At 48.8% G+C, this 26,334-nt stretch overlaps 3 protein-coding genes across 12 annotated transcripts; 2 read left to right on the forward strand and 1 right to left on the reverse strand.

The window, feature by feature from the left end:
• The first annotated feature begins 3,066 nt into the window (after positions 1 to 3,066).
• LOC122382558 (cyclin-dependent kinase 10-like) lies at positions 3,067 to 9,183 on the forward strand. 10 transcript variants are annotated; one of them, XM_043368056.1, is made up of 2 exons: positions 3,067 to 3,264; positions 7,663 to 9,183. In XM_043368056.1, the coding sequence occupies exon 2, from the start codon at positions 7,773 to 7,775 to the stop codon at positions 9,039 to 9,041; it is 1,269 nt and encodes a 422-aa protein (XP_043223991.1). In that variant the 5' UTR covers positions 3,067 to 3,264; positions 7,663 to 7,772; the 3' UTR covers positions 9,042 to 9,183. The 10 variants fall into 10 exon arrangements, with proteins under 10 accessions (XP_043223991.1, XP_043223988.1, XP_043223985.1 ...); XM_043368053.1 differs by having other exon boundaries at positions 3,201 to 3,258; XM_043368050.1 differs by having other exon boundaries at positions 3,225 to 3,474.
• Positions 4,149 to 25,935, forward strand: LOC122382560. Its single transcript, XM_043368060.1, has 3 exons — positions 4,149 to 4,299; positions 24,827 to 25,025; positions 25,304 to 25,935. Exons 1-3 carry the CDS (start codon positions 4,287 to 4,289, stop codon positions 25,482 to 25,484), a joined length of 393 nt encoding a protein of 130 aa, XP_043223995.1. The 5' UTR covers positions 4,149 to 4,286; the 3' UTR covers positions 25,485 to 25,935.
• On the reverse strand, positions 9,882 to 11,461 carry LOC122382559. Its single transcript, XM_043368059.1, has 2 exons — positions 11,089 to 11,461; positions 9,882 to 10,821 (listed from the first exon to the last, which is right to left on the reverse strand). The coding sequence occupies exon 2, from the start codon at positions 10,814 to 10,816 to the stop codon at positions 10,289 to 10,291; it is 528 nt and encodes a 175-aa protein (XP_043223994.1). The 5' UTR covers positions 10,817 to 10,821; positions 11,089 to 11,461; the 3' UTR covers positions 9,882 to 10,288.
• Positions 25,936 to 26,334: the final 399 nt, after the last annotated feature.

Consider the following 26,334-nt stretch of genomic DNA (forward strand, 5'->3'; position numbering starts at 1 on the left):
TCACACCCGGGTGAGGAATGCATATTTACGTCTGGACAACGAGTTGCGTTGGAGAGGCCGGAAATAGTGGCGATTTCAGGACCGCAAGAATGGACCGTCATTGGAATGATTCTTTTTTAAACCGTGCACTGTTTTGGGCCGGAATTTAATAGTTACTACAAAATATTTTGTTATTACGTTTCCATCAAGAATGAATGTCATCAGGGCTAAATTTTACTACTATTGCATTTTGTCAAGAAGCATTTAGTGCTGTTATATTGCAGTTTTAGCGCGTTTGTTACAAAATATGAAGCGAATAAGCGTCAGTGTAAATCATCATCAGTGCCAGAAGTTAACTTGATGGAAGGCTATGCTAATTGATCTTGTCCATCCACTAAAATTTATTAAATATTTTGCTTTGTGTATTCCAAAAGGAGAGGGAACTATTTCATGTGTGCCATCATGTCAGAATTGAAGGTGGATCATTAAATTTTCAACGCAGTTTACAAACAAGCATTTGGTCTTTCTCGTTTATAAGCAGTGGCTAAGAAAAGGTTGATCAATCCTGAAGTTCAGTCATCGTACCTCAACTTGGCAGCAAGATCCCCCAAGGACAACTCACCTTGTCAACTCACCTTGTCGGGTTCCATCCACTACCACCAGTCGGCAAGGAAAAGGCTCGATGGATGGAAGGACGGGAGGAACCCTGCTTCATATCAATATGGCGCGCCAGTTGACAATCTCAGGATACATCGTCATAGCATACACGCACATAACTGGAGTGTTGCGCCACCATTTAGACTAACATTGACTACATCGTGTTTTTACAATAGAATAGCAAATAGTAAAAAAAGTGTTCATCATACAACTTACATATACTCGACGAGTCTATCCGGAATAGCTCCTACTAATCCATGTTTAAATGACTGAAGGTCTGGAGCATTAACAACATCTGGTGGTAGGCTGTTCCAGAGATGCACACATCTGTTTGAAAACGAGCGCTGTCTTATGTCTGTGTTGGCGTGAGCGACAGTGACAGAGGATATATTGTATACATGTCCTGTAAATCAAAACAAACAAGCATTTGGTCTTTCTCGTATATAGTGGCTAAGAAAAGGTTGATTAATCCTGGAGTTCAGTCATTGTATCTCAACTTGGCAGCAAGATCCCCCCAAGGACAGAGGATATATTTTATACCTGACCTGTTAATCAAAACATTTGTGTGCCTGCAAAGGCTTAAGTTATCTGTGGTGTGTTCAGAGTTAGGCTATATGGCCGTTTTTGTTGTATGTTTATGTGGAGATTGAATATAACTGTGACCCTGTGCTTGTCTGTATACTTACGGTCAAACAGGGAACAGCACATTCACATAACATACTCACCTAGCACCTAACTCATAGCTGTACCTTGCAGGATCTGTACTTGTTCATGTCTCGAGCATTAACAAAGCACTAAAGTAGCTTAGTAATCATTTCCCACATTTTCTGAGCATCTAACATGACATACAGCAGTGCAGAGCAGCTTCAGAGAAGAAACACTTTAAATGCACAGACTCACACCAGCCACCCAATGAGCCAGTTCCTCAATTGACTGTTTCCCTGGATGCAGCTTGGCAATGTGAGCTAACTTTTGGCAAGTTGAAGGTTAGCAGGTAAGATTGAGTTAGGGTGAGTACCTACCTATAACTGGGTGCAACTGCCATGCAGGTCTTGGGTAGGCTGCAAATATGTGTGATGATTGAGGTTAGGTCAGCTGTCAGGTTAGTCAGGTTCAGGTATGCTCATTGCTCAGGTCACATTTTTATGGACATTTGGTAAATTAAAAAACTAACAATCTGATCTAAGCTAACCCGACTAAACATACACAACTACTGACTATAGGAACTGAGCACCTACCTACTTGTGCCTACATATCATACCATGTCAAAGTAGAGTTCCTTGGTGGAAGATTACCCTCAGTACTTTTTATCCCAGCCCTGTGAAGAAAACTAATACTTCTAAGCTCTGAGTCACTGCTGAGTGCTGGCCATCCACCACAGGAAGAAACGCTGAGACTGAGAGCTTTCCCATTGTATATTGGACCAACAATCACTATCACGAATGACTATGAACACATTTCACATCGTTGCATGGATTGTCACATTGACAATTTTACTACAATCCTTTTTTCAAGAAATACAGTGATGATGATTAACATCAAAATCAACATAAAGTGGATTTAGTGATCCAAGATTTCTCCTCCAGTAGCAATGAAATGATCGCATGTTTCATTTGCCAGACACTGAGTACCTGATGCACATTACAATCTGCATAGCATCTAAGCATAGTAAAACTGCCCAAGTCCATTTATTCTAGATTTTAACTTGATAGTTAGCACTAATTTATCTTGCTGTTGTAAGTTATCATTCAATATTCATGCCAATACATCAATATGCGCTCATCAGTCAACATTTTCTGGCATGATCCTGCTCAGTGTGCTCTTCAGTATTGCTCCAAGGTTTGCAATATGATAGCTTGTTTTTGGCCAATAAGCTCTTTTAATTTTACTTTTTCTTGCTGATATATGAGCCCGATCAACTTGCGTTTATCAACCAAAATTTCATAACTTGTTCAACTTGATATTGATATTGCTCAGGAGTCAGGACCTCTGTCAGCCTCCTGGATACTTTAGATTGTTTTCAGTCAACATGTTTCTTAAATATGATATAAGTCAATCTTTAGGGATTCAAAACATCCAACAAAACGACGTACAAGAGCAAGAAAACCACCAGATAAACTAAAAAATGGCCTTGGAACAGAGCCAAGTGGTGCTCCATTTCAATTCAATTTGTTTGTTTACAATGATTGTAGTGCTGACGTATTTTTAGGACTCTGAACGTCGGCTTATAAAAAAATGAAACGTTTTTACAAAAGTTGTAAGGCAAGTAATATTTATCTGAAAGAACTAAAATATTAAAAAGCCAAACACTATGAAATATATGAATCGGAACGAAAAAGTAACCCAAAAATCCAGCCTAATCACCGGCTCCTAAAACTGCAACACAATCAGCACTTTTCCCCGCAACTCGTTGTCCAGACGTAAATATGCGTGAGGAATACACAGAGAGGGCAGCTGTGTGTATATCTCACCACGATGTGACGTCATAGCAACGCTGAACGTCCATTGGTCAGAACAGTGACTCTGCTCGCCCATTGGTCAGATCAGACTAAGCACTACGAATATTCCGGCGCGATTCCGGGCGTCCTCTCACTTGGAATCAGTTGACCGCCTGGCCTAGTGGTGAAGGTGCTTGCACCATGATACGAATGTTGCGGGTTCGAGTCCCGTCGGCGCGGGCGCTTTTTCCCGCATCTTCGCTTTTCCTTGGTAGCGGTGGGTTCGCTGCCGACCGACAAGTTTAAAAGCACCAATACAATATGGAAAGCGACGTCTGAATGCTCGTGGCGAAGCGGTGCAGTGCCGAAGGCAATGCCTTAGGAGAGATTACAGGCAATGGTAAGTCAAATATTTTTAGGTTAAGTGGTTGTGTATCTGGCTTCAGGCCGAAGGCCTGAAGCCTGATGTACAACCACTTAACCTAAAAATATTTGACTTACCATTGCTTGCAATCTCTTCATGCGAGTAACTTCTTCCTCATCCACGGGTAGGCAAAAATCAGTAGGTCAGGTTAGGTTAGGTTAGGTTAGGTTAGGTTAGGTTAGGTTAGGTCAGGTCAGGTCTAAGGTTTGATTAAGTGTCTTGTTACCGTGCCTACTGTGTAAATCTCACCCAGGTGCTGCGTGGTTTGACACCCAGGTGTGATTTACCCACTACCGAGCACACAGTGTATATCACAACCTGGTGAGATTTACACATTGGCTAGGCCTACTATGTAAATCACACCCAGGTGCTGCGTGGTTTGACACCCAGGTGTGATTTACACACTAGGAGCACATTGTGTATATCACACCACGGTGTGATTTACGCATTTGCCGGGCCTACTGTGTAAATCACACCCAGGTGCTGCGTGGTCTGACACCCGGGTGTGATTTACACACTAGGAGCACATTGTGTATATCACACCCCGGTGTGATTTACGCATTGCCGGCCCACTGTGTAAATCACACTCCGCGTGGTGTGATATACACAGGAGTAGTGTATTGTGTAAATCACACCCGGGTGAGGTTTACACTACAGTGCGATGCATTATGTAAATCTCACCGTGGTGTGATATACACGCGTCCAATTGAAATATCAATATTTCTCCCTTTCGATGTAAAGTAGATGGCCTTTGAGAAGAGATTGAGCGGATTGAGCTTGAGCTTTGGATGGAAGGAAGGGGTGAGTGCATTTTTTGATATGGTCCGGTCATTTCACAGCATTTTCTAGTTATTGCAATGTGATGCTTAAAACCAAGGCTATACTTAAAACTAACAATTGTGACATTGACATGCAATCACTATTATGGCTCCATCTCAATCTATACCTTTGCTCCATCGAGGGCTGGAAGGTTGAAACAGTTCAAGTTCAAGCTGTTTGTAGTTCCTAAATATGACCAAATAACAGCCTAACGTATAACGCCTTTTGGGGCGACTAACGGAGCGAGCGAGAGTTGCTCATAATTTTCTTTTATTAGCATTCTGCAGTTGATCAGCCTCTGAATGTTGAACTTGCGTGTCTGTGACCAAAGAGGCATTCGTAAATTGTAGATGACGTGATATGAAGAAATAGTATGCAGTGCTCTAGCAAGGAACATCAAATCTTGATATATGTAGTTAGAATTTCAAATGACATTTCCTTGATAATTGATTGAAAATGCAATAAAAGGCAAATATTATAGTGTTTGGCAAATTTTCAAACTACACCTCATTCTCAAGCCACATTAAATTGTGGCTTGAGAATGAACTGTTGTTTGAAAATTTGCCAAACACTATAATATTTGCTTTTATTGCATTTCCAATTAATTATCAAGGAAAAGGTAATTTGAAATCCTTACTACATATGACACAGTGATGTTAATTACGAGCGAGCGAGCGCAGCGAGCGAAGTGAGTCTTTTCAATATAACGGAAAAATCTCAGTATGAGCGGCCCGGCCCGGCCCGGCCCGGCCTGTAACGCTTTTGAGAGGCTTATATCTCAGCAACCGCTGGACCGATTGGCCTGCGGTCTTTTTTGTTGGGTAGCCCCATCCCTTCTACCCCGTGATTGACTACTTTTGATACATCTCAGTGACCGTCGTGGCACGTGCCACGTGAAAAGTCAAGGGCGTTCAAGCTGTTTTGCAAAAGTAATGATTTTGAGAGGCTCATATCTCAGCAGCCGCTTGGGCGATTGACTTGCGGTAATTTTTGTAGGGTAGCAGCATCCCTTCTACCAAAAATAGGATACTCTCGATGCATGTGGGTCACCCCCAGTGCACGTGCAAAATACAACAATAAGAGGTGTCAAATGTGTTCCCATTTTAATAACTCAGTAATTACTGGGGCGATTTCGCTGAAACTTGGCATACAGGTAGGCACCCACCAGGCAATGCATTCCCATGTGTTGCGGTTAGGGTGCTACTGCACGTGCGCACGTGCAGGGGGCGTTTCCAGATCTCGAGAACGGCTGGGCCGATTGCGCTCAAATTTGGTACACGGTTGGGGACCGGTTAGTAGGGTGCCGTGCAAAAGTCATTTTGGACCCCGTTTGCACGTGCGCACGTGCAGAATGCCGCCTCCAGATCTCAGGAACGGCTGGGCCGATTGCGTTCAAATTTGGCACACCGCTAGCGACCGGTTAGAAGGGTGCTTTGCACAAGCTCGTTGGAAGTACCCTCTCGCCCTTCCGCACGTGCAGGGCTCACTATCTCGCTCGCTCGTTCTTCGCCCAAAAGGCGTTTTACTGGTTTAGTAATATGCAGTGAATGACATTACATGGATGAATCTAAAAGGAACGTTAACATTAGCACTTCATCACCAATGGTGTGCTGAGATAGGTAGGTACTTGGTTTCCTTGTATGGCAAAGTTGAGAGCCAACAGGGCCATGCCTATTTATATTTAATGTTATGGTTTTTCTGCTCATGTGTTTTGAGTAATTGGCATGGTGTCTGGTGATTGATCATATTCATGCTTACAGGGCAATGGCAACATGTTTGTAAACAGTTTGTTTGGTTAGAAGCTGCTCTGACCTCTCACCTCAATCTATTGATAGTGGAAATTTATTATCATTTATTGGGACAATGTAGCTTAATTAGGTATGTACTTGTAAACTTTATTATGTAAAATAAATTTGCATTACACTATGCAACAAAAAATGAAATATTTTCTGTTCCTGGAAAGCGACCAAATTTTTCTTATTCATTGGGTCCTATTATAACCGAAATGGGCATTAGTTTTGATCTGAAAATGCTTTTCCGGTTTTCAGAGACGATTTTCGATTTTTGGCCCCGAAATTCGGTTTTTGGCCCACCGTGTCCGATGTAATTAAGTAATCGACTCGCGGTAACTTTCATCGCCTTTCCTATGCCACAAGCTTTCGAATGATATCCGGTTTTGCATATTTGCGTGTAAAAATAACGTCATAACTCTATGTTAAAGTAAGAAAATGTTGAAATTTTGTAAAAATTTGACATTTTTTTCGATTTCATTTCAAAATAGAAGAAAAAATAAAGACCCTATCCAAATTCTGAGCCCAGTTCCTTGATGAGCATTCAATTTCCGTTCGGAAGGTACCTTTTTAGTGCATTTTATCGGATTCCTGTGGCGTCCAGATTGAGTTAACCTAAACACATATCCTAGGTCATATCACATAGCATTAACCTGATAACGTATGTTAACGCCATAGGGTCAACGAGGGGTCAACTGAGGTCATGTTGTTGACCCCTTGTGACCTCGGGTCACACGCTGAGCAGTCCTGTCGCTCAGAGTCTTGATCTGTACCTCCATTTGTTAGAATGATTCTTCATGCACTAAACACATATTGTCATGGAAATGGCTGGGGGCCCGTTGTTCAAGTGACTCAATCTGGACGCCACAGTAAACCGATAAAATGCACTAAAATAGTACCTTCCGAACGGAAATTGAATGCTCTTCAAGGAACTGGGCTCAGAATTTGGATAGGCCCTTTAGTTTTTTCTCTATTTTGAAATGAAATCGAAAAAATGTCAAATTTTTACAAAATTTCAACATTTTCTTACTTTAACATATATTTATGACGTTATTTTTACACGCAAATATGCAAAACCGGATATCATTCGAAAGCTTGTGGCATAGGAAAGGCGATGAAAGTTACCGCGAGTCGATTACTCAATTACACCGGACACGGTGGGCCAAAAACCGAATTTCGGGGCCAAAAATCGAAAATCGTCTCTTGAAACCGGAAAAACATTTTCAGATCAAAACAAATGCCCATTTCGGTTATAATGGGACCCAATGAGTCCAAAAAAATCGGTCGTTACTCAGGAACAAAATGACTGTTGCATAGTGTTATTTATCAAGAAGGTAAATCTGCAACAGGGCCTCATAAGTGAATCAATCCAAAGACATTTCAAAGAGGCTCAGGCTAAAATCAGTGAAATTGAAGGCATTGCTTGCTTCCTGATAAGTCTCTTGTCAATTTCAGTTTCATCATTTAAAAATGAGACATACCACACAATCATTAAGGTGGCTGGAAAGTTGACAATTATTAAGATGTCACACTAACACCATTGGTAACTCTGCAGCACCAGTTGGAAACCCAGGAGTAACTTCAGCTAGTGAGGGCAGCTGTATTGGGTCCAGATCGTCCCAGCGGCTGTGACCGGTCCCACTCGGCGCCCAGCGGCTGCGGAAGATGGCAGCCGTGGAGGAGGTCACCTACTCGGCCGGCATGGACGCGGCCGCGCCGACGCCGCGTAAGCCGAGCGGCGTGCTCACCTCGTTCCTGACGGGCCGGCCTATGGAAATCCCCGAGCGAGACATCCTGGGCCGCTGCCGCTTCGTCTCTGAGTTCGAGAAGCTGAACCGCATCGGCGAGGGCACCTACGGCGTGGTGTACCGCGCGCGCGACACCCGCTCCGGCCAGATCGTGGCGCTGAAGAAGATGCGCATGGAGAAGGAGCGTGACGGCCTGCCGGTGTCGGGCCTGCGCGAGATCTCCATCCTGCTCAAGTCGCGGCACGAGAACATCGTGCAGCTGCACGAGGTGGCCGTGGGCCGCAGCATGGAGAGCATCTTCCTGGTGATGGAATACTGCGAGCAGGACCTGGCCAGCCTGCTGGACAACATGCAGACGCCCTTCTCCGAGTCGCAGGTCAAGTGCATCATGCTGCAGGTGTTCCGCGGCCTGTCGCACCTGCACCGCTCGTTCGTGGTGCACCGCGACCTCAAGGTGTCCAACCTGCTGCTCACCGACCAGGGCTGCGTCAAGATCGCCGACTTCGGGCTGGCGCGGCTGTACGGCGCGCCGGCGCAGCCCATGACGCCCAAGGTGGTGACGCTCTGGTACCGGGCGCCCGAGCTGCTGCTGATGGCCAAGGCGCAGACGACCGCCATCGACATGTGGGCGGCCGGCTGCATCCTGGGCGAGCTGCTGGGCCACAAGCCGCTGCTGCCGGGCCGCTCCGAGATCCACCAGCTGGAGCTCATCATCGCGCTGCTCGGCACGCCCAACGACCACATCTGGCCGGGCTACTCGCAGCTGGCCGCTCTCGAGAACTTCACCCTCAAACACCAGCCGTACAACAACCTCAAACAGCGCTTCTCGTGGCTCTCCAACGCCGGACTGCGGCTGCTCAACTTCCTCTTCATGTACGACCCGCGTAAGCGCGCCACGGCCGACGAGTGTCTGGAGAGCACCTACTTCAAGGAGCAGCCGCTGCCGTGCGACCCGCGGCTCATGCCCACCTTCCCGCAGCACCGCAACCTGAAGGCGGGCGAGGCGCGTCCGGGCGCGGCGGCCGGTGCGCCGGCGGTGACCACGGCGCCGGCGCCGACCGGCACCTCGGAGAGCGGCTCGGTGCAGGAGGCGGCCGCGCCGGCGGCACCCTCCTTCAGCGCCGGTGGAGGGTTCCAGCTCTCCGAACTGCTGCAGAATCTCAGCAAACGGCGCAAACTCGAGTGACGCACGGGACGTGCCGACTGAGTGGGGGTGGGGAATGAACATTGGCGTGACACTTACTGTGCATTGAAAACGCGACAGTGTGGGCAGATGTGAGTTCCTTGCCATCGACAGGATCATTTTCGGGTCCATGAGATGGAGTGCGAACTAAGTGAACTTTATGTGGGACGACTTGTCTTTTTCTTTTTTGCAGAGAAAGCAGAAATATGTACCGTCCTGGCCCTGTGAAGTCGTTCTGCCAACTTGCATGTAGATTGTCATTGTTCAGTCGATTGGAGGTGTTTGTATGCGCTACAATTTGATATCGAAGACGTGTGTGTAACGTGCTGGATGATCGGTACATCCCTGCGTATTACGTGTTCCTTGAATCCGCTTGATTTGATTTTCAAGAATGTTTTGTAATATAAATTGATGTCTCAAAATAAAACGCATCTCAAAAGTTTGTATGCATCGGATCGTGGCAGTTGCCGAACTTCAAGCATCAGAAATGTATCGTAAGAGTAGGATGCTGAAGAATAATAGATGGAAATGCATATTTTAAGTCCTTTTTCAAATTCGGTGCATTTTTGCCCCGTAACTTGTGTGAACCACCGAATTCATGATGGTTCTGGTCCAGATTCTGCTTCCATTGGCGTTCGATTGATCGGTACTTATGCCAGGGATGGTCTGATGTTGGTGGGAGCAGTCGCACCCAGTTCGCAGTGAAGCTCGAGGACGTTGGGTACGAGGGCGCAGACGGGCGCGGACGGAGTCTGGTGGTATGCCCGGTGTCATCCCGCAACAAGCTCTTCCCATCTTACAAAAACGTTCCGTCGGTCTATTCATCGCTCACACAGAAATCGCTCGCTTCTCAGTTGTATTATGCATATAATCGGACCAAGTTGAACGCGCACAAAATCCTGTAGACACGGGAGTATGCTACAGAACCACCACCATGATAAATTCCGAGTGTTATATTCGCTATCGCTCGCGATCTGACACTATCCCTGCCGCCCCAGCGACCCAGCCACTCACTGGAAGTGGCCGCTGACGGTTCAGCTCGGACCAGGGGATAAATGAACAGACATCAAAGATCGGTTAATGAACATTTACTGCTCTGGACCAGGGTGACAGGCAGGGAGATACTAGCTCTGCTGATAGGCAATATCTTCAACTTCAGCCAGCTAGCATCTCTACCATCATCCGGGTCCAAGGGAAAGGTATGAGACGTTAGAACAGACGATAGCAGGGATGACAGCGAGCCGGCCGGTCTAGGCGGAGAGCCGGCGCACATAGTCCATCATGTCCTGCACGCCGTAGGCGCAGGCGGCGAACTGGCGCTGGCAGGCGGCGGCGCCGCCCACCGAGCCCAGGTAGGCCGAGTAGAGGTACGCCTGGCGCGGCGTCTGCACGCGCTCCGGCAGGCGCGGCTCGCCCACCAGATCCAGCAGCGCGCCGGCGTCGGCGTCCCGCTGCGGCTCCGGCTGCGCCTCCAGCAGGCAGACCAGCTTGAGCGCGCAGCCGGCCGGGTCGGCCGCCGCCGACACGTCGAGCGCCAGCTGGCGGCGCAGCTCGTCGGTGTCGGCGGCGCGGCGGCCGCGGCCCCTGCCGCGCCGGCCGCCGCGCGCCACGGCGCCCACCAGTCCGGCACCGAGCGCCAGTCCGCCGACGCCGGCCAGCGCGGCGGCGCCCACGGCCACGCCGGTGGCCACCGTGCCCGTGGTCGTGGTGACGACCAGCACGGCCTCGGCGGCCACCAGGAGCGCGGCCAGCGCCAGCGACACGCGGAGCAGCTGCATGACGACTGGGAACGGCACCGCGGGTCAGAACAGAGGACGGGGTCAGAACAGCAGACGGAACAGAGCAGAGGACAGATCACAGCAGACAGAACAGGGACCTGCCTGTGCGAGCAGAATAGAACATCGAACAATACGAGTGATAAAGGCATCGGTTCGATGGGTTTCTTATCACTCGTATTTCAACACCGAATGTTTGAACCTACATACTTATTCTCTTCCCCTCACTCTCCCCCGCCCCATTTTCAGCCGCCTTCCCAACTGGGATGCCTCACCTGTAGTGGATGGGGAGGTGAGCGTCGAAGAGTACCTCGGAGGGATGTCTGTGCCGTCCGCCGTCCCGGGACTGTTTATATACGGGCCGGCGGGGTGGAGTCAAATCGGTGCGGTCGTCTAATAACCATGTGTGCGTACACAAGGTCCATTATAGAGCGCGCCGCGTCAATGCTGAGCCACCGGGCCGGAACCGGGAGGACCACACATACGGACCACACAGACATATATGTACAGACCTACCACGGAGACATACAGATGGACCATGACAGCGCAGAATAACAATTTTGGCACTGGTCGCCTTTGTTATTTCTATAATAATACGGATCCATTAGTGCGTTTTTTAGCTCAATTGTAGCTTGCCTATGTACTCCCGGTAGAGCGTCGGGCCCGGGGTGGCGACAGGGGCGTCGCCACGGCTCCCCAACTTGTACGGACACATTCTGTCAGCCGTAGCACTCGTCAGAGGCGTTAACCATGCGGGCCCGCGGAGTGTGTTTTTCGTCCTCGTCCTCCCCCCCCCCACTCCGGACGAATAGTTGCGGTAGCCCCCGAATGCCAAGGGGGTTCGGAAAAAAAATACAAACACATTTTTTTAATCTACATTACATTGAAGGTTAGATGGCAGTTCAGCGACCCCGAGCTGCGGCTTTTTTTGCATATTTCTTCAACAAAAAGGGTCTTAGACAGTGGTACCAACGCATTAGTCATATCAAGACGCGTCGAATGACGTAAAGGCTGTTTGAAAAGGTCAAGTTTTCTGTTGAACTCATGTGACCTCGAATGGTATTATGGTCTTTGGTTGACTTTCACACATGAATAGTCTCGTTTGCTGTATTTGAAGTCGCTGGTCACGATTTTTTTCATTTTCTTTTGCTCTAACATTATGAGCCTCAGGATGGCAAAAGTGACAGAATTATTATAGCGGACGATCAGTGAAATAGCCCATAGAAGGTGTAACGAAATTATCCGGACACCTTTCTTTCCGCTGTAAGAAACAACACAACTTGAGTTTTTTTCCTTTTGACGATGATATAGCCATTAGCCATCTTTCATAAGATCATATTTAGAAATGCCTGGAGCATTCCAGCTACTTGGTTTTCAAGCACATGTGGACCGACGCCGCATTAGCATGTGCCTACATACAGTTGATTGGTCCTGACGCCGGGTGTCCCTTTATTCACCTCCTGCTGGACAAAAGTCCATAACATCTCGATGGAATTAGGATGACAACTATTTCCAAGCCGTATCCCGTTAGTCCAGAAGGAAGGATAAGAGCTTCTCCCGGCGTCACTTTCCATTCTCCTACGGACGTATATGTAGCCCTTCAGCCTGCACGAAGGCAGCGTGGTTAGAATCAAAATTCAGTGCGCTTTTAGAAACCGAGCCCTCCCGTGCCGTCCAGTTGAGCGGCTCTCACTATTTGTCTGACAGGATGTTGCTCCGGTAATACTCGTCACTGATGGTGGTCTTTTGTGGCACAATGCACAGCTGGAACATCGCAAGCAGCTGAATATGCTCCAGATCTGGATCTTGGCCGGATGATTGACGCCGGTGACGGCCGGCACGTTTGAGTTAGGTACTGGCAGTCAACACAAGGCCGCTTTGACGATTCAAAGGACAATACAGAAATTGCGAACAGATATGGCGAAAAATATATGTCCGAATAATTTCGTTACACCCTAAATAGTAAATACTCTTGCGTGACATTGACTTTGGGGCGGCCTTGGACCGTAACTTTACCCGCAAATAGGGGACTGATAACGATAAGTTTTCAGCTACTTCAAAACATTTGCAAAGACTGCTTTGCAGTCGTCGAAACTTGTACGGACATTCCGTACAAGTTTCCGGGCCTTCCAAAACTTGTACGGACACTGCCCGTAGTGTCCGTAGTGGTGGCGACGCCCATGGGTGGCGAGACCCCAGGTGGGGCGTTCCACGACAAATCGACAAATAAAAAATTAAATTTGCACCCACACATCTTATTCTTCGTTGAAAACTGGTGTAAGGGGTTGTGATGGGCGGGGAAACCAGCTGTGGCAAGATTTTTTTTCTTCGAACAACGGTTTCCGAGATCCTCCCTCCTCGGGCATTCTTCGAACAACGGTTTCCGAGATATAGCCTCGGGCAATTCCTGGAGGTCACGCTGCAACCCTATGTTTGGCGGCTTATAACTCAGAAACTATTGGTTTTCTATGATAAAAACTTGATATTGTTCATTTAACAATCAACCAACAAACATTTTGGCTATCTCGGATTTTCAATTTTTGAAAATTTTGATCACGTGACCTTTTGACCTATTTTTCAAAGAGTGATCTTGATATTTTCCCCACTGAAAGTTAAAATTTTGTCTGATGACGATTAAAGCCTTATCAATTGTCATTCATATGCGATAATAAAAAAGTGGCTATCGCCCTGCGTTGACCTCAGGTCAGGTCATTTTTATGACCTGTCTATTATTACGAGCGGAAGCGACAGCGAGATCTCGAGAACAAAGCAAGATAGCGACAAGCGGTAAACGGCACAGGGTACACACGGCTAAGGTCTACAATTTTTATTGAGATCATTTTCAGGTCAGGTAAAAAATGACGTCACAGGGGCAAAAAGGAAGTCAAAATGGCGGCACTACATATCGACACCTTTTTTTAAACCCCACATTTGTTCTCCGGTGAAGACAAGTTGGTTAGAGACCTTCAAAAAAGGTACAATCACTCGATTTTTCTCAAGTTTGTCTGTCTTGGCAGATAAAGCAATACCAGAACAGGCCTACGAACACACATATTTGATCAGGATCGGACGATAGGACACTTTTAAAAGGAGATCTTTCGTGCCTCCCGGATATTCACGGGAGAGCAGATGTGGGGTTTAAAAAAAGGTGTCGATATATATGAAGTTTTTCTCGAATAACTTTCAAGGAATCCCAGCTAGGAACACACTAATAGCACTAGGGGAAGCCGGGGGAAGCCCGGGCGCGGGGGAAGCCCGGCCACCCCATTTCCGGCTAAATTATTCACAATAAAATGCTCAACTGTTTGTCCTTTCAGCGTGGCAGCTAAGGTAACGCCAGCAAAAAAGTTAAGGCTAACAAAAATTGCATATTGTTTAAGTTATAGCGCAAAAATGATATTTAAAGGGTTTTTAGCTAAAAAGTGAGATATGTTGCACTGTTAATGTTATACCATACAGTACTAATATTTATACGAATGTTATGTAAGGACCGTTTAAGTGTTTGTATGAGGGGTGACGAGGCAGGCTGGCTTAAGTATGACATTTTTTTTCGAATATCGCTGTTCTAAAATAAAAATTAGCACATTGGGGTAACCCCGGGCGAGTGGCCAAGCTTACCCCCAACCGAGAGCAATGCCACTAAACCACTGTTTTCCACGAGATAATAGGTACTGAGCAGGTTTGGTTTACACCTAGATCAAAGATAAATTTCGAAAATAAACATGTTATCATAGACAAAGCCAGTCATGTCACTTAAGGTCAACTAGGGTCAAACTACGTTTTTGCAGATAACGCGACAGACAATGAAGCTAGAGCTTCAAAAATGGTGTCGTTGTGTTCTTCATCAGCCGAGTCGAATGATATGCAATATGATGCATTAAGGTAAAAAGAAAAATAAATTTTAAGGAATTTTGAAATACACATTTTTGTCAATTTTGCATCACGATTTTCATCGACCTGTACTGTATATGTGGTAGACGCTAGCTAAAATACCAGGAGTGACATAAACTCTAAGATGTCCAGAGCTAATCAGTACCTTAATATTTCACTTTCCGTTGATATTTGGAAGACACATGATGGTTTCATCAACTCGTTGTAAAGCGCTGGGGAGGTGGCCGGTAGAGCACTTCACGGATAGGCTTTTTAGGATCCGGCCCGGCCCATATCCGGCAAGTCATATCCAGATCCGCCCATTATCCGCCTTTCTTTGAATATCAGAATCCGGCCCACCCATGGCCCGTATTGCAGCCAAACTTCCAAAAAATATCCGTAATATTCCGTTTCACCAATAACTGGTTTCACCCAAAACTGAACTAACAAATTCAATCTAAGGGACCAGACAGCCATACATCTCACAGACCATCATGGTTCCAAAAAACATGCTTATAAACCTAAAACCACATGAAAATCACCACATTGGTAAACTAGGTATCATCCTTCAATAGTAATACACAATTTCTCTAAGAAGTAAGAAGATAGGGAAGTTCAGGTAGGTCATCAAATGCATGTATGGTGGTAGTTAGTGAGTTACAAGTGCCCAACAGATATTACATAAAAATTTTGATCCGTTTTGATCCGGGTTCAACCTTCAATTCCCAAATCCGGCCCGCCCATATCCGTTCTTTTTTAACAAATTTAGAATCCAATCCTATCCGGTCCGCGGATTTATCCGTGGATAACGGATTTATCCGGCCCGTGAAGTGCTCTAGTGGCCGGCGTTACCCCTATGCCGGGCTTACCCCAGAAAAATCAACACTTTTTTAAAACTCGATTTTCTCAACCTTATAGGGGAAAGTGGGTGTATTGCGCCCTCCGAACCAATTGCGCCCGCCCACATTCCCACGAATTCAATGGCATGTTAAGTATTTTGTTTTCGAAAACATTATTTTCACCACTGGATAGTTCCTTTTATGGCCCAAGCTCTCCGATGAAGCCAATCAGCAAGGCTCATTACGCCATCAAAGATATTACGGCGTTTTCTTAACTTTTTTGCAGCATTTTGAACCGTTGGCTATAAAAATAGGCGATACATGTGTGATTTTGAGAGTGATATTTGGAAAGAAAATTTTTTTTTTTCATTATATTTCACTGAAACAGTAAACATCCTTCAGCATCTTTATCGTAACTTCTACGCTTTTATTAAATAGTACCTCAATTTTAATTGCGCCCATGGCAATTGCGCCAGGGGGGCGCAAATAGAATAATGGTGTAGCTATTGTATCACGACAGTATGAATGCATCATTAATTGATTGCAATAAAGAAGGAGTTTTATGTCAGACAGGGGAGCAACCCGCCATCGTCAGTCCAAAAATTATTTCTCTCATCGAACTTATAATGTAGCTGCCATTTGGGCTATGAATTTGCGGTGTAATTGACAAAATACGGCATTTTTAACATGGACACAGGCGTGAGAGGTGACAGCTATGATACATAGTAAAAACTGATGTCAAAAAAGTTGTAGAAGCAATAAAAAATAATAATTTTGAGAGAAACGATTGAAAATATAACCGTCTAGGCGAATACGTTCATATATATCTAGTCGGTTACATCAAACGTTTTCGTTCCACTTCACAAGCATACCGGACACAAGTCAAGTTAATTACCTGCGCAAAAAAACATCGCAATTTATATCTACATTTATTATGTATCGAGCTTGATTCACATAATACATGTTCAAGTAAGCCACAATGGCATAGAATGCCGGAGTATATGCATTCCGTCTCCTTTGCTTAGCCATGTTAAAGGATAGGGCGCAATTGGATTCTAATTGCGCCATCCCCCTGGCGCAATTTACAGCAGTTGTTGGTAAATGCGCCCTTTTGCATGTTTCTGAAAAGCAGCTGTCAGAAGCAAACGAAACACTCTTAATTGATCGGGAGGCTCTTAAATCGTAGCCAATGAGTTCCTCTTTAACATGGTTACCAGTGCATGCTTACATCTCCAGTGGTTTTCTTACAATTAGCGTTTTTCCTTAAGGTGGCGCAATTCACCCTCCTTCCCCTACTTATTCCACGAAACCGAATTTTTGGGAAAACACGGCCAATGAACTTAGCTAGCTAACAGGATATCAACATTTAATACAGCACGTAGGGGAGAGTGGGGTAAGATGCCCAGGGTGGGAAAGACGCCCCACCCCTCTGGCGGCGAAACAAAGAATCGGACCTGGAAATTAATGTTCTTAGCGTAAAGCGGAAGCCTGCCTTGTTAACTGCACAAAAAATTGCGAAGCTCAGTTGGGCAACGGCTGGCTGATGATTGCATGTTTTTTATTTGCTGCTTTCAAAAAATATTTTGGTGTCAGAACATTGTAAATATCAAAGAAGGTAAATAATTTTTGCGTCCCTTGCTATAGTCGTGATACATTAGCATGCGTGTACTGTGTCCCAAACAGTTTGTTTCAGGGTGTAGTTTTATGGCTAACAAATTGTACTGATTTAATGTTACTTCGGTACCTTGGGGTAAGATGCCCCCTGTCCTGATGGGGAAAGACGCCCCCCTAAATCCGTAGTCTGTCCTTCAAACAGCCCGTCAAATCATTTATTACATACTTGTGATGTAGACAAAAGCCGATCTGGGACTATTGAGAGTCCAGTACGGTCGGGTGCTCCCCATGCCGGTCTCTCGGCCCACATAGCGACTTTTTGGGCGGCATCTGACTCTGAGAACCCTCACGACGGCCTCTGTGGGCCCCATTATTGGCTCCAGGGCCCCTCACGACATCCTTTGAAGGCTCCCACGTTGGCCCCACGGGCCGCGCTGGCATCGGAGGTCCCCACGATGGGCTCGAGGGCCCTCAAGCAGCATGAAGACCTATAAGAGCCCCACAGTGGTCTCCGAACGCCACCACGGAGGCTTGTTTGGCCGCGCTGGACTATGATGGCCCTAACGATGACCTCTAAAGCCCCTTACGACTACTTTTGAGGGCCCTTATGATGACGTTTGGTGTCTACTGCAGGCTCGAAGGGACTACTGATTCGTTCAGGCGATTCACGTGCCCATTTATGTCACTTATAGTGCAGGGGGCATCTTTCCCAACGTCAGGGGGCGTCTTTCCCACCCTGTGGGGTAAGATGCCCCGTTTTCACTTCTTCAGGAAAATGCTTAATAGCAAAAAAAGTTATAATATTTCAGGCACGAAAGTGTGATATTTTTGGAGAAAAATGATGTCGGCTTCCGTTGAAACTCCAAGTTTTTGCTTTCCCATCGTCATTTTCGAATAATATATGACATAGCAAAACCCTGGGCATCTTTCCCCACTCTCCCCTATGGTATGTATGTAATAAAAATAAAAAAGAGCTTACTATGCCGGGCTTCCCCCGGCTTCCCCTATCGTGATCCTCTCGTCGATCCGCATCGAAACATGTGTAAGTTGACCTCGAAAGGTCAAGGTCAAAAGTTGACCTTAGGTCACGTGACTTAAGGTCATCATATATATCTTTCGATGCGCCTTGACGAGCTGAGCACAATGAGTCCATCCACGCATCTGTATCTCAAACCTGTAAGGAGTTATTAGCAAAAAACCTTTGGTGGCCTTTTGACGTCACATGACCTTACAGTTGCCCAAGAGCAAAAAAGGGTCTCAAGGTAGGCAAAGTTGATCCTATATGAAGTCACACATGGTATATTAGGCGATTCCGACGCGTTTTAGTTTAAAAGTAAGCGTACTACGCTCTGAGCCCAAGAGGCTATGCGCCCTACACCAAAACAAACAGTAAGCGAGCCAATTTTTCCCCAATTGACTTTAATGGGATGGTCAAGAAATTGACCTGACCTTAGGTCATCGATATCGAAATTCAAAACGAACGTCATATATGTTCATCTCGACGATACGGATCGACTGATATGCAGCATGACCCTTTCCGGTCAGGTTATGGCCTTGACCTCAGGTCAATTTTTTTGTAAATGACCTTTTAAGGTCAACTTATAGTTCATTCGACGCATCTCGACGAGAGGAACATGATGCTGGCAAAAATAATGTTGTGGCTCTCTTGAGTCAAAAGTTATCGCCGATAAACATTTTTCGTTAAATATTTTTTTCGTATAAACATAATTTCGGAGGGGGCTTGAAGTGGTGAGGGCGCCAATTTCGGCTCAGGAGGGCGCCAATTTTGGCTTAAGAGGACGCTATGAAATAAAAAAGAGATATAAAATAGCACACCGGGGCGCCAGTGCCGCATGGTGTACCGCAATGGAGCTATAACTTACCGTCGAGGGCGCCTAAAGTGCTGAAAAGGCGCCTTCGGCGCCCTGGATGGCGTCTTCCCAGAGGGTGCCTGCTAGATTTGGGAGGGGCTTAAACTCAGTGTGCCCCTCCCTTGGCTGCGCCCCTGACTGTAGGTAGGTACCTATTTTTAGAGTTTCTGCCATCTGGAGGCTAAACCGTTGACCTGAGGTCAAATCTGAGAGCAATAATCAGGAAGGTCTGTAAAAGCGCCATCGAATGCGCTTTTCTGCGGCGCTATAGCTCTATTGGTTCCCGAGTTAGCCGTTGGCAGTTTCCAAAATTGTTGAAATAGACTAGATTTGACCTGTGATGACCTCTGGTGACCTGGCCTTTGACCAGACCTTAATAATGACCGAAGTGCTTCCGTCATTATTTTTGACGCCCTTTCAATTGCCGCTTACTGCGTGTCGCTACACGGCCCAGGAGCCGAGTTAGACGGGAGAGGGGGTCGTGAAAACACCCAGCACGAAACGGAAACTCAGGCCACCAGCACGACGCGGGCTAAAATCATGGTGGCTACTGGCCAGCTGTCTTATTTTGCCTGAAACGATCCTTGACCCGTTTCAAGATCTTGCATTTGAAATATGCTTTATACCTAAATAGCATGCAGATGAAAGAGCAGGCTTTGGCGAATCCACCGTGCTCTGCTTTTTTCGCTGAAAACGTTCATCCAGAAGAGGAATATGACCTTTTTCGGCAAAATCTGACTTGGAAAGGTCAGCGAGCGTAATAGGTATCATCAAGCAAACAGGTGCAGGGCATGACATTGAGCCATGTAGCGTCAAGTCCGACTCCGGAGTCGGAGTCGAAAATTTTGGCGACTCCAACTCCGACTCCGACTGCACGTAGAACAGTCAACTCCGACCGATTCCGACTCCGACTCCGACTCTGCAGCCCTGGTTTTAAGTGTTTCTGGCGAGCAGGTGCGTCTAATGATCCTAATTTGTGTTTGAAAAAGGACGACTTAATGTCAACTTCAGGTCTAGGTCAGGCCACAGCCGCTCAGGTCACGAAACTGGTTGAAGGAGGTCATAGCATATTGATGGCAGGACTCCTCGACCCCGATTTGCTCCGTTCTGGCAGCTGACAGTGCCGCTGTCTGTCACACTGTCTGTCTCGCCGACAGCCATGAACGACAGGGTGACAGATAGGTAGCCGCGCCACTCGGCTGAGCCCCAGCCGGCCGTCCCGTCACCCTCCCGCGGGTGTAACCGGTGCGCGGTGACCTTGGCGGGGTGCGGTGACGCGGTGACCGGAGGTTCGGTCACGCCGTCTGCTCCGCCGCGACAAACACACCCGCCCGTCCCGGGCCGCCGCTGACGCACACGCCGACACCCACTCGGCGTGAGCCACCGCAGAACGCTCCGTATATACGGACTCCGAGCGGGAACTCCGTGCCATTAGTGGCCAAAGAAGTCAAGGATACCAGCGACGCATGGCCACCACACTTTTTATCGTCCAAGGTGTTGTCTGTCCTTCGAAATGCTGTTACGTGAATCACCAGCTATAGGTACTCATGCTGGCTGATAGTATGCCTGTAAGTTGTAACGAGCTATTCAGCATCATTCGGTACTAGTAGGTAAGTACATGCATCAGTTTACACGAATATCGCGCGAGCGCCTACTTCCATCTTCCGTCTTCCACTGCTCGGAGTTACATATAGACAGTTCAATCCGCAGCCCCGCCAAGATGTCATCAATTCCATATATTGATGGCCAACGCTACAAGGCCTGCGGCGAGCGCAGCTTCCATAGAAGCAGTTCCCCATAACTGTTGGGCGCGGAGGGTCGTGACCATTTGGTGGTCTGTCTCACCCGTCCCACGGGAGAGGTGGAACGGGACTGGTGACCTGTCCCACGGGAGGAGTGGAGCGGGACTGGTGACCTGTCCCACGGGAGGGGTGGAGCGGGACTGGTGACCTGTCCCACGGGAGAGGTGGAACGGGACTGGTGACCTGTCCCACGGGAGGGGTGGAGCGGGACTGGTGACCTGTCCCACGGGAGGGGTGGAGCGGGACTGGTGACCTGTCCCACGGGAGGGGTGGAGCGGGACTGGTGACCTGTCCCACGGGAGGGGTGGAGCGGGACTGGTGACCTGTCCCACGGGAGGGGTGGAGCGGGACTGGTGACCTGTCCCACGGGAGGGGTGGAGCGGGACTGGTGACCTGTCCCACGGGAGGGGTGGAGCGGGACTGGTGACCTGTCCCACGGGAGGGGTGGAGCGGGACTGGTGACCTGTCCCACGGGAGGGGGGAGCGGGACTGGTGACCTGTCCCACGGGAGGGGTGGAGCGGGACGGGTGACCTGTCCCACGGGAGGGGTGGAGCGGGACTGGTGACCTGTCCCACGGGAGGGGTGGAGCGGGACTGGTGACCTGTCCCACGGGAGGGGTGGAGCGGGACTGGTGACCTGTCCCACGGGAGAGGTGGAACGGGACTGGTGACCTGTCCCACGGGAGGGGTGGAGCGGGACTGGTGACCTGTCCCACGGGAGGGGTGAAACGGGACGGGTGACCTGTCCCACGGGAGGGGTGGAGCGGGACTGGTGACCTGTCCCACGGGAGGGGTGGAGCGGGACTGGTGACCTGTCCCACGGGAGGGGTGAAACGGGACGGGTGACCTGTCCCACGGGAGGGGTGGAGCGGGACTGGTAACCTGTCCCACGGGAGGGGTGGAGCGGGACTGGTGACCTGTCCCACGGGAGGGGTGAAACGGGACTGGTGACCTGTCCCACGGGAGGGGTGGAGCGGGACTGGTGACCTGTCCCACGGGAGGGGTGGAGCGGGACTGGTGACCTGTCCCACGGGAGGGGTGGAGCGGGACTGGTGACCTGTCCCACGGGAGGGGGGAGCGGGACTGGTGACCTGTCCCACGGGAGGGGTGGAGCGGGACTGGTGACCTGTCCCACGGGAGGGGTGGAGCGGGACTGGTGACCTGTCCCACGGGAGGGGTGGAGCGGGACTGGTGACCTGTCCCACGGGAGGGGTGGAGCGGGACTGGTGACCTGTCCCACGGGAGGGGTGGAGCGGGACTGGTGACCTGTCCCACGGGAGGGGTGAAACGGGACGGGTGACCTGTCCCACGGCCACGGTACGCGGGTGTCCTACTCCTAATCCACGGGACGGGTGACCTGTCCCACGGGACGCGGGTGTCCCACTTCTAATCCACGGGACTGGTGATCTGTCCAACGGGACGGGAATTTCCAAACACAAAAAAAAGAGCCCAAACCAGCACAACGAACAGTCTTTGTATGTATTTGTGAAAACGACATTTACCTACTTGACTATTAAATTGTTTGATTAACTATTAATTACGATATATTATCATTGATAGTCTTGTGACGCTCATTGATGCGCTTCTAAAGCCCGACTGTCGTCTTTCTCGGTATTCACGAAGGTTTCACTGTTTCAGACCGGCGCGGTGAGACGCTGGTGTGGGATCCACCTAACTATGAGGTCGATAGGCACAGAAACGGATGTTATTTGGGGTCCGCTGATCTCTCCAACACTCCGTGTAATTGACTCGCTATTAACGTGTTACGACAGTCATTTAGTGGCCAGAAGACCGTCACCTGTCCGACCAGTGAGCACTGATCAGTGTTCAGAAGACCGTCACCTACCTGACCAGTGGTCAGTGTTCAGTGAATATCTCCGTCGCCAGGGAGTTGTTCTGCTGTTCACCAGTGCAAGTCACCGTCCTGCAGCGGCGCGGCGGTCCCCGTGAGAGGTCCAGAGTTCACACAGAGCGATCCAGAGTCCACACAGAGCCAGTCCCCGCCTCGGGCAGGGCGCTACGCTGCCGGCCCGGAGACGCGTGTTCCAAAACCGAGGCGATACTTATATGAGGGAGAGACGATTTCCACATAAGACGCATTTTAGCCACCCATGCTGTGTTTCAACGATAGGCCTGAGAGTCGCTACAAAGTCTGAAATAGGTGTCCGAAATTCAAGATAAGGCACGATAAGACACATCTTTTTGTGTTAAATAAATTGATTAAAGCAAAAATGCATCAAAATTATTTATATTTATTTAACCCTAGCCCGTATAGGGGGGGGGTCGAACGGACCCCCCATGGTTTTTCGCAAATAACTCGCGTAAAAAGCGGCTGATCGCGACGAAACTTTCAGTACCCTCGCGTTATTCAATTTTACACCTACCCTGAAAATTTCATGACCCTGACCCAAATGACCTTTGACCTGTGACCTACTTTTCGAGACCATGTTTGGCCGGAATCGCGATACGGCGTATGTCGGCTCGCATTAGCCGCGCGTTTGCAGTCTTTTCGTGGTTTCGAGCGTTCAAACATGTGATATGATGTTGCCCCCATGCATAGGGGTGGGTGTCAAGGTCACCTGAAGGTCAGGTCAGGTCATTGACCTTTGATGACCTCGGTTCACTTTTTCGAGTTTTACATGTTTCTAGGCCAGTTTTTTTTTAGCTGAATTGGAATTTAGCAACCATATGAACATTTACGAAGTAGTTTTGGTGCCTTCGTAACATGTTACGAAGCTGTCAGAGGCGGTTGCCACCTACTACGAATACCCTTACTGGTTGACCTGACCTGACCTGACCCGACCTGGCCTAAATGCATGAAGACACATCATCTGTGATCAAAACTAACATGATATTCGTGATCAGCACCCCGAAAACCCCATAGCAGCCACACTTTACGACGTTCTAACAGGTCCCGATTTTCCCGACTTTTGAGTCGTTGACCTGACCTGCAAGGTCAACCAATGACCTAGGACCTTAAAATTGGGCATCATCGGCTTCCTCTCGTCACGGGCAACACGCTCGTTTTTTCCGCGAAGCTCTAGCTCGATCAGGGGCGAAACGGCAAGGGGGGTCCAACGGACCCCCCTTGCCGTATATCAATATATGGATATATCAATATATATCAATATATGGATAGATTAAACGCGGGACTGTAGCGTCAACTGTAAAGCTATTAAACGTTTACCATACAATGCTTATAGGACTTGATCGCTGAGGAATATAAAGCACCGTCTTCGGTGCGACACGTTGTGAAACTAGTTATAGCATTGAATCAGCTTGACAAATATTCAAGCAAGATTCTTTGCATTTCGGCATCGTTTCGTCCCGGTCCCAAATCACTAACTAAGTAACGGAAATCACGCACGGGGCGAGAGGCGCCAGTCACGGCCGGCTCCGGCACACCATGACAGCGACATGACTGTGGCTGGCACACCATGACTGGTCAGCACTATCGCGCAGTGTTGGCGGTGACCGGTGACCACTCGGCGAGCCCCGGGGGCACCCCGGCGGCCGCTGGCCGCGCTCGGTCCTGCCGGCGGCCGGCGAAAGGACGCCCGCCGCTCCCGTCTCCTCAGAGAGGCCGCCGAGCTCGGTATAAAGCCGCCGCCTCCTCCGAGGACGCTCACGTTAACACTGACTGCGGCCCCGCTCCGTCGCGATGCGCTCCTCTGTACTGTTGCTGGCCGCGCTGGCCGCGCTGGCCGCGCTGGCCGCTGTGGAGGCCACCTTTATCCTGGGCACCACCACGGGCACGGTGGCGGCGGGCACTGCCGCAGGCGCCGCCGGACTGGCCGCGCTCGGCGGCCTGGCGCTCGGCGTGGGTGAGTTCATAGCGGCGTAACTTGGTCCGTCTGGGAGACCTGGCTGGGTCTGTTGCACGGTTGGCCTGGCGATAGCCTGGCGCTCAGACGGTACGGGAGCTGGCGGAGCTGACATTAGCACAAACGAATAGCTACGGTGTGGTACCCCACAAGTAAGCTGGTCGCTGTGATGTCCCTGTACCCCCGGCCGCAGGTGTGGTGGGCGCCATCGCGCTGGCCAGCCGGCGCGGGAAGCGCTCGGTGGAGGTGCCGGCGCGCCGCGAGGCCGTCGTCTGGGACCTGGTGAGCGCCACCGACCAGCTCGGCTGCGCGCTCAAGTTCGTCTGTCTGATCCAGGCGCGGCCCGAGGAGGAGCTCAGTGAGGAAGAGGCCATGGTGTCGGCGCTGTTCGGGTGAGTCCGAGAGGGAGAGGGAGATGTGTGTGTGTGTATGTATGTAGAGGCAGAGTTAGAGGGAAAGCGGTAGGGAGAGGGAGGGGAGGGAGTCGGGAGAGGGAAAGGGAGGGGGAGAGTGTGAAGGAACTTCGACCGTGTTACAGTGCGCGGCCGAATTAGCTCAGCGCTGCAAGCCCTGCTCCAATGTGCCGGCGACAGACGAGGCTTACGCCCCGCACATCTCCTCCGGAAGTCGTCCGCTCGCGGTTTGACAGTGCTCTGACGTCCGTCCGCAGCCGGGAGCTGGACGGGGTCGACTTTGAGAAGATGCAGACGAGCAAGGGGGCCTACTGGTACGCCGCCTTCATGGGCGAGAGATTCGGCGCCGACTCGTGCAACAAGCTCTTCGGCAGCTGTCCGCACCAGATGGCCTCCATGCTGGAGTACTTCAGCGGCCTGCAGGCCGAGTCGGTCTAGTCCGGCGGTCAACGCCAGGTGCAAGTAACTCAGAATAGGTGCATACATCGCTCACCACCTACCTATACATATGCTACGCGTGCCACCATAGACTACTGTATTGCCTACTGATATAGTGTGGCCTATGGTGCCACGTATGCCGAAACTCTACTGCGTATTTTAGGTCTAACGGTGTCGTAAGGCGAAAACTATAAAAGTATTATAGTTACTTTTCATGAGCCTATACATTAGTAGATCCTACAGGTAGGATGTATGTATATGTGCCTCTTGTAGGTATACTCGTATGTGCGTCTCGGCAGTTCTAGTCAAATTTTAAATGAGCGCGCTTACAATCTCTTTTTGTAAATATCTGTAAATCTGTAATCCCTTTTTGTCGTGAACTGTATGGAATCCTGCATGATAGTGTATTGCTGAACTTCTTTGGGATGCAAAATATACAAATTGTAATAAGGCTGTGATTTTTCAGATATGAAAATTCTTAATGGGGCTTAAAAGCCGTGACTATCATCCATTTTTGGATGAAGACGACAGCTTTGTGTAGAGTTCTCCTGCTACAAAGCTGTTTAATTTGTTGAGCCTGTGATATAAAATTCAGTTGATAACTAAGCATGGATAGGTACCTATCATTATTTGATATCTATGTGTATTGGGTACGAAACGTAAAAATGTTTATCGAAGGCTCCAGCGAAATAACGAGCGTTGTGAATATGTTACCATGCTTACCTCAAAGGTGTGTGCAACTAAACATGTTTGATGTTGGATGGAAATTTGGGAAAGGGAGAAAGAATCGCGAGGGAATTCAACAGGAAATGTGTATTAGCATATTTGCATTGTTTGAAGGGCAAATGGA

Source organism: Amphibalanus amphitrite, unplaced genomic scaffold (genome assembly GCF_019059575.1).
Source record: "Amphibalanus amphitrite isolate SeventyFive unplaced genomic scaffold, NRLGWU_Aamphi_draft 000142F_arrow, whole genome shotgun sequence".
Classification (NCBI taxonomy): domain Eukaryota; kingdom Metazoa; phylum Arthropoda; class Thecostraca; order Balanomorpha; family Balanidae; genus Amphibalanus; species Amphibalanus amphitrite.

Coding starts and splice junctions, on each gene's coding strand:
- LOC122382560 (XM_043368060.1), top strand. Junction 25,026..25,303: donor ATGGTGTCGGCGCTGTTCGG/GTGAGTCCGAGA, acceptor GTCCGTCCGCAG/CCGGGAGCTGGACGGGGTCG.
- LOC122382559 (XM_043368059.1), bottom strand. CDS start 10,816: ATGCAGCTGCTCCGCGTGTCGCTGGCGCTGGCCGCGCTCCTGGTGGCC.
- LOC122382558 (XM_043368056.1), top strand. CDS start 7,773: ATGGCAGCCGTGGAGGAGGTCACCTACTCGGCCGGCATGGACGCGGCC.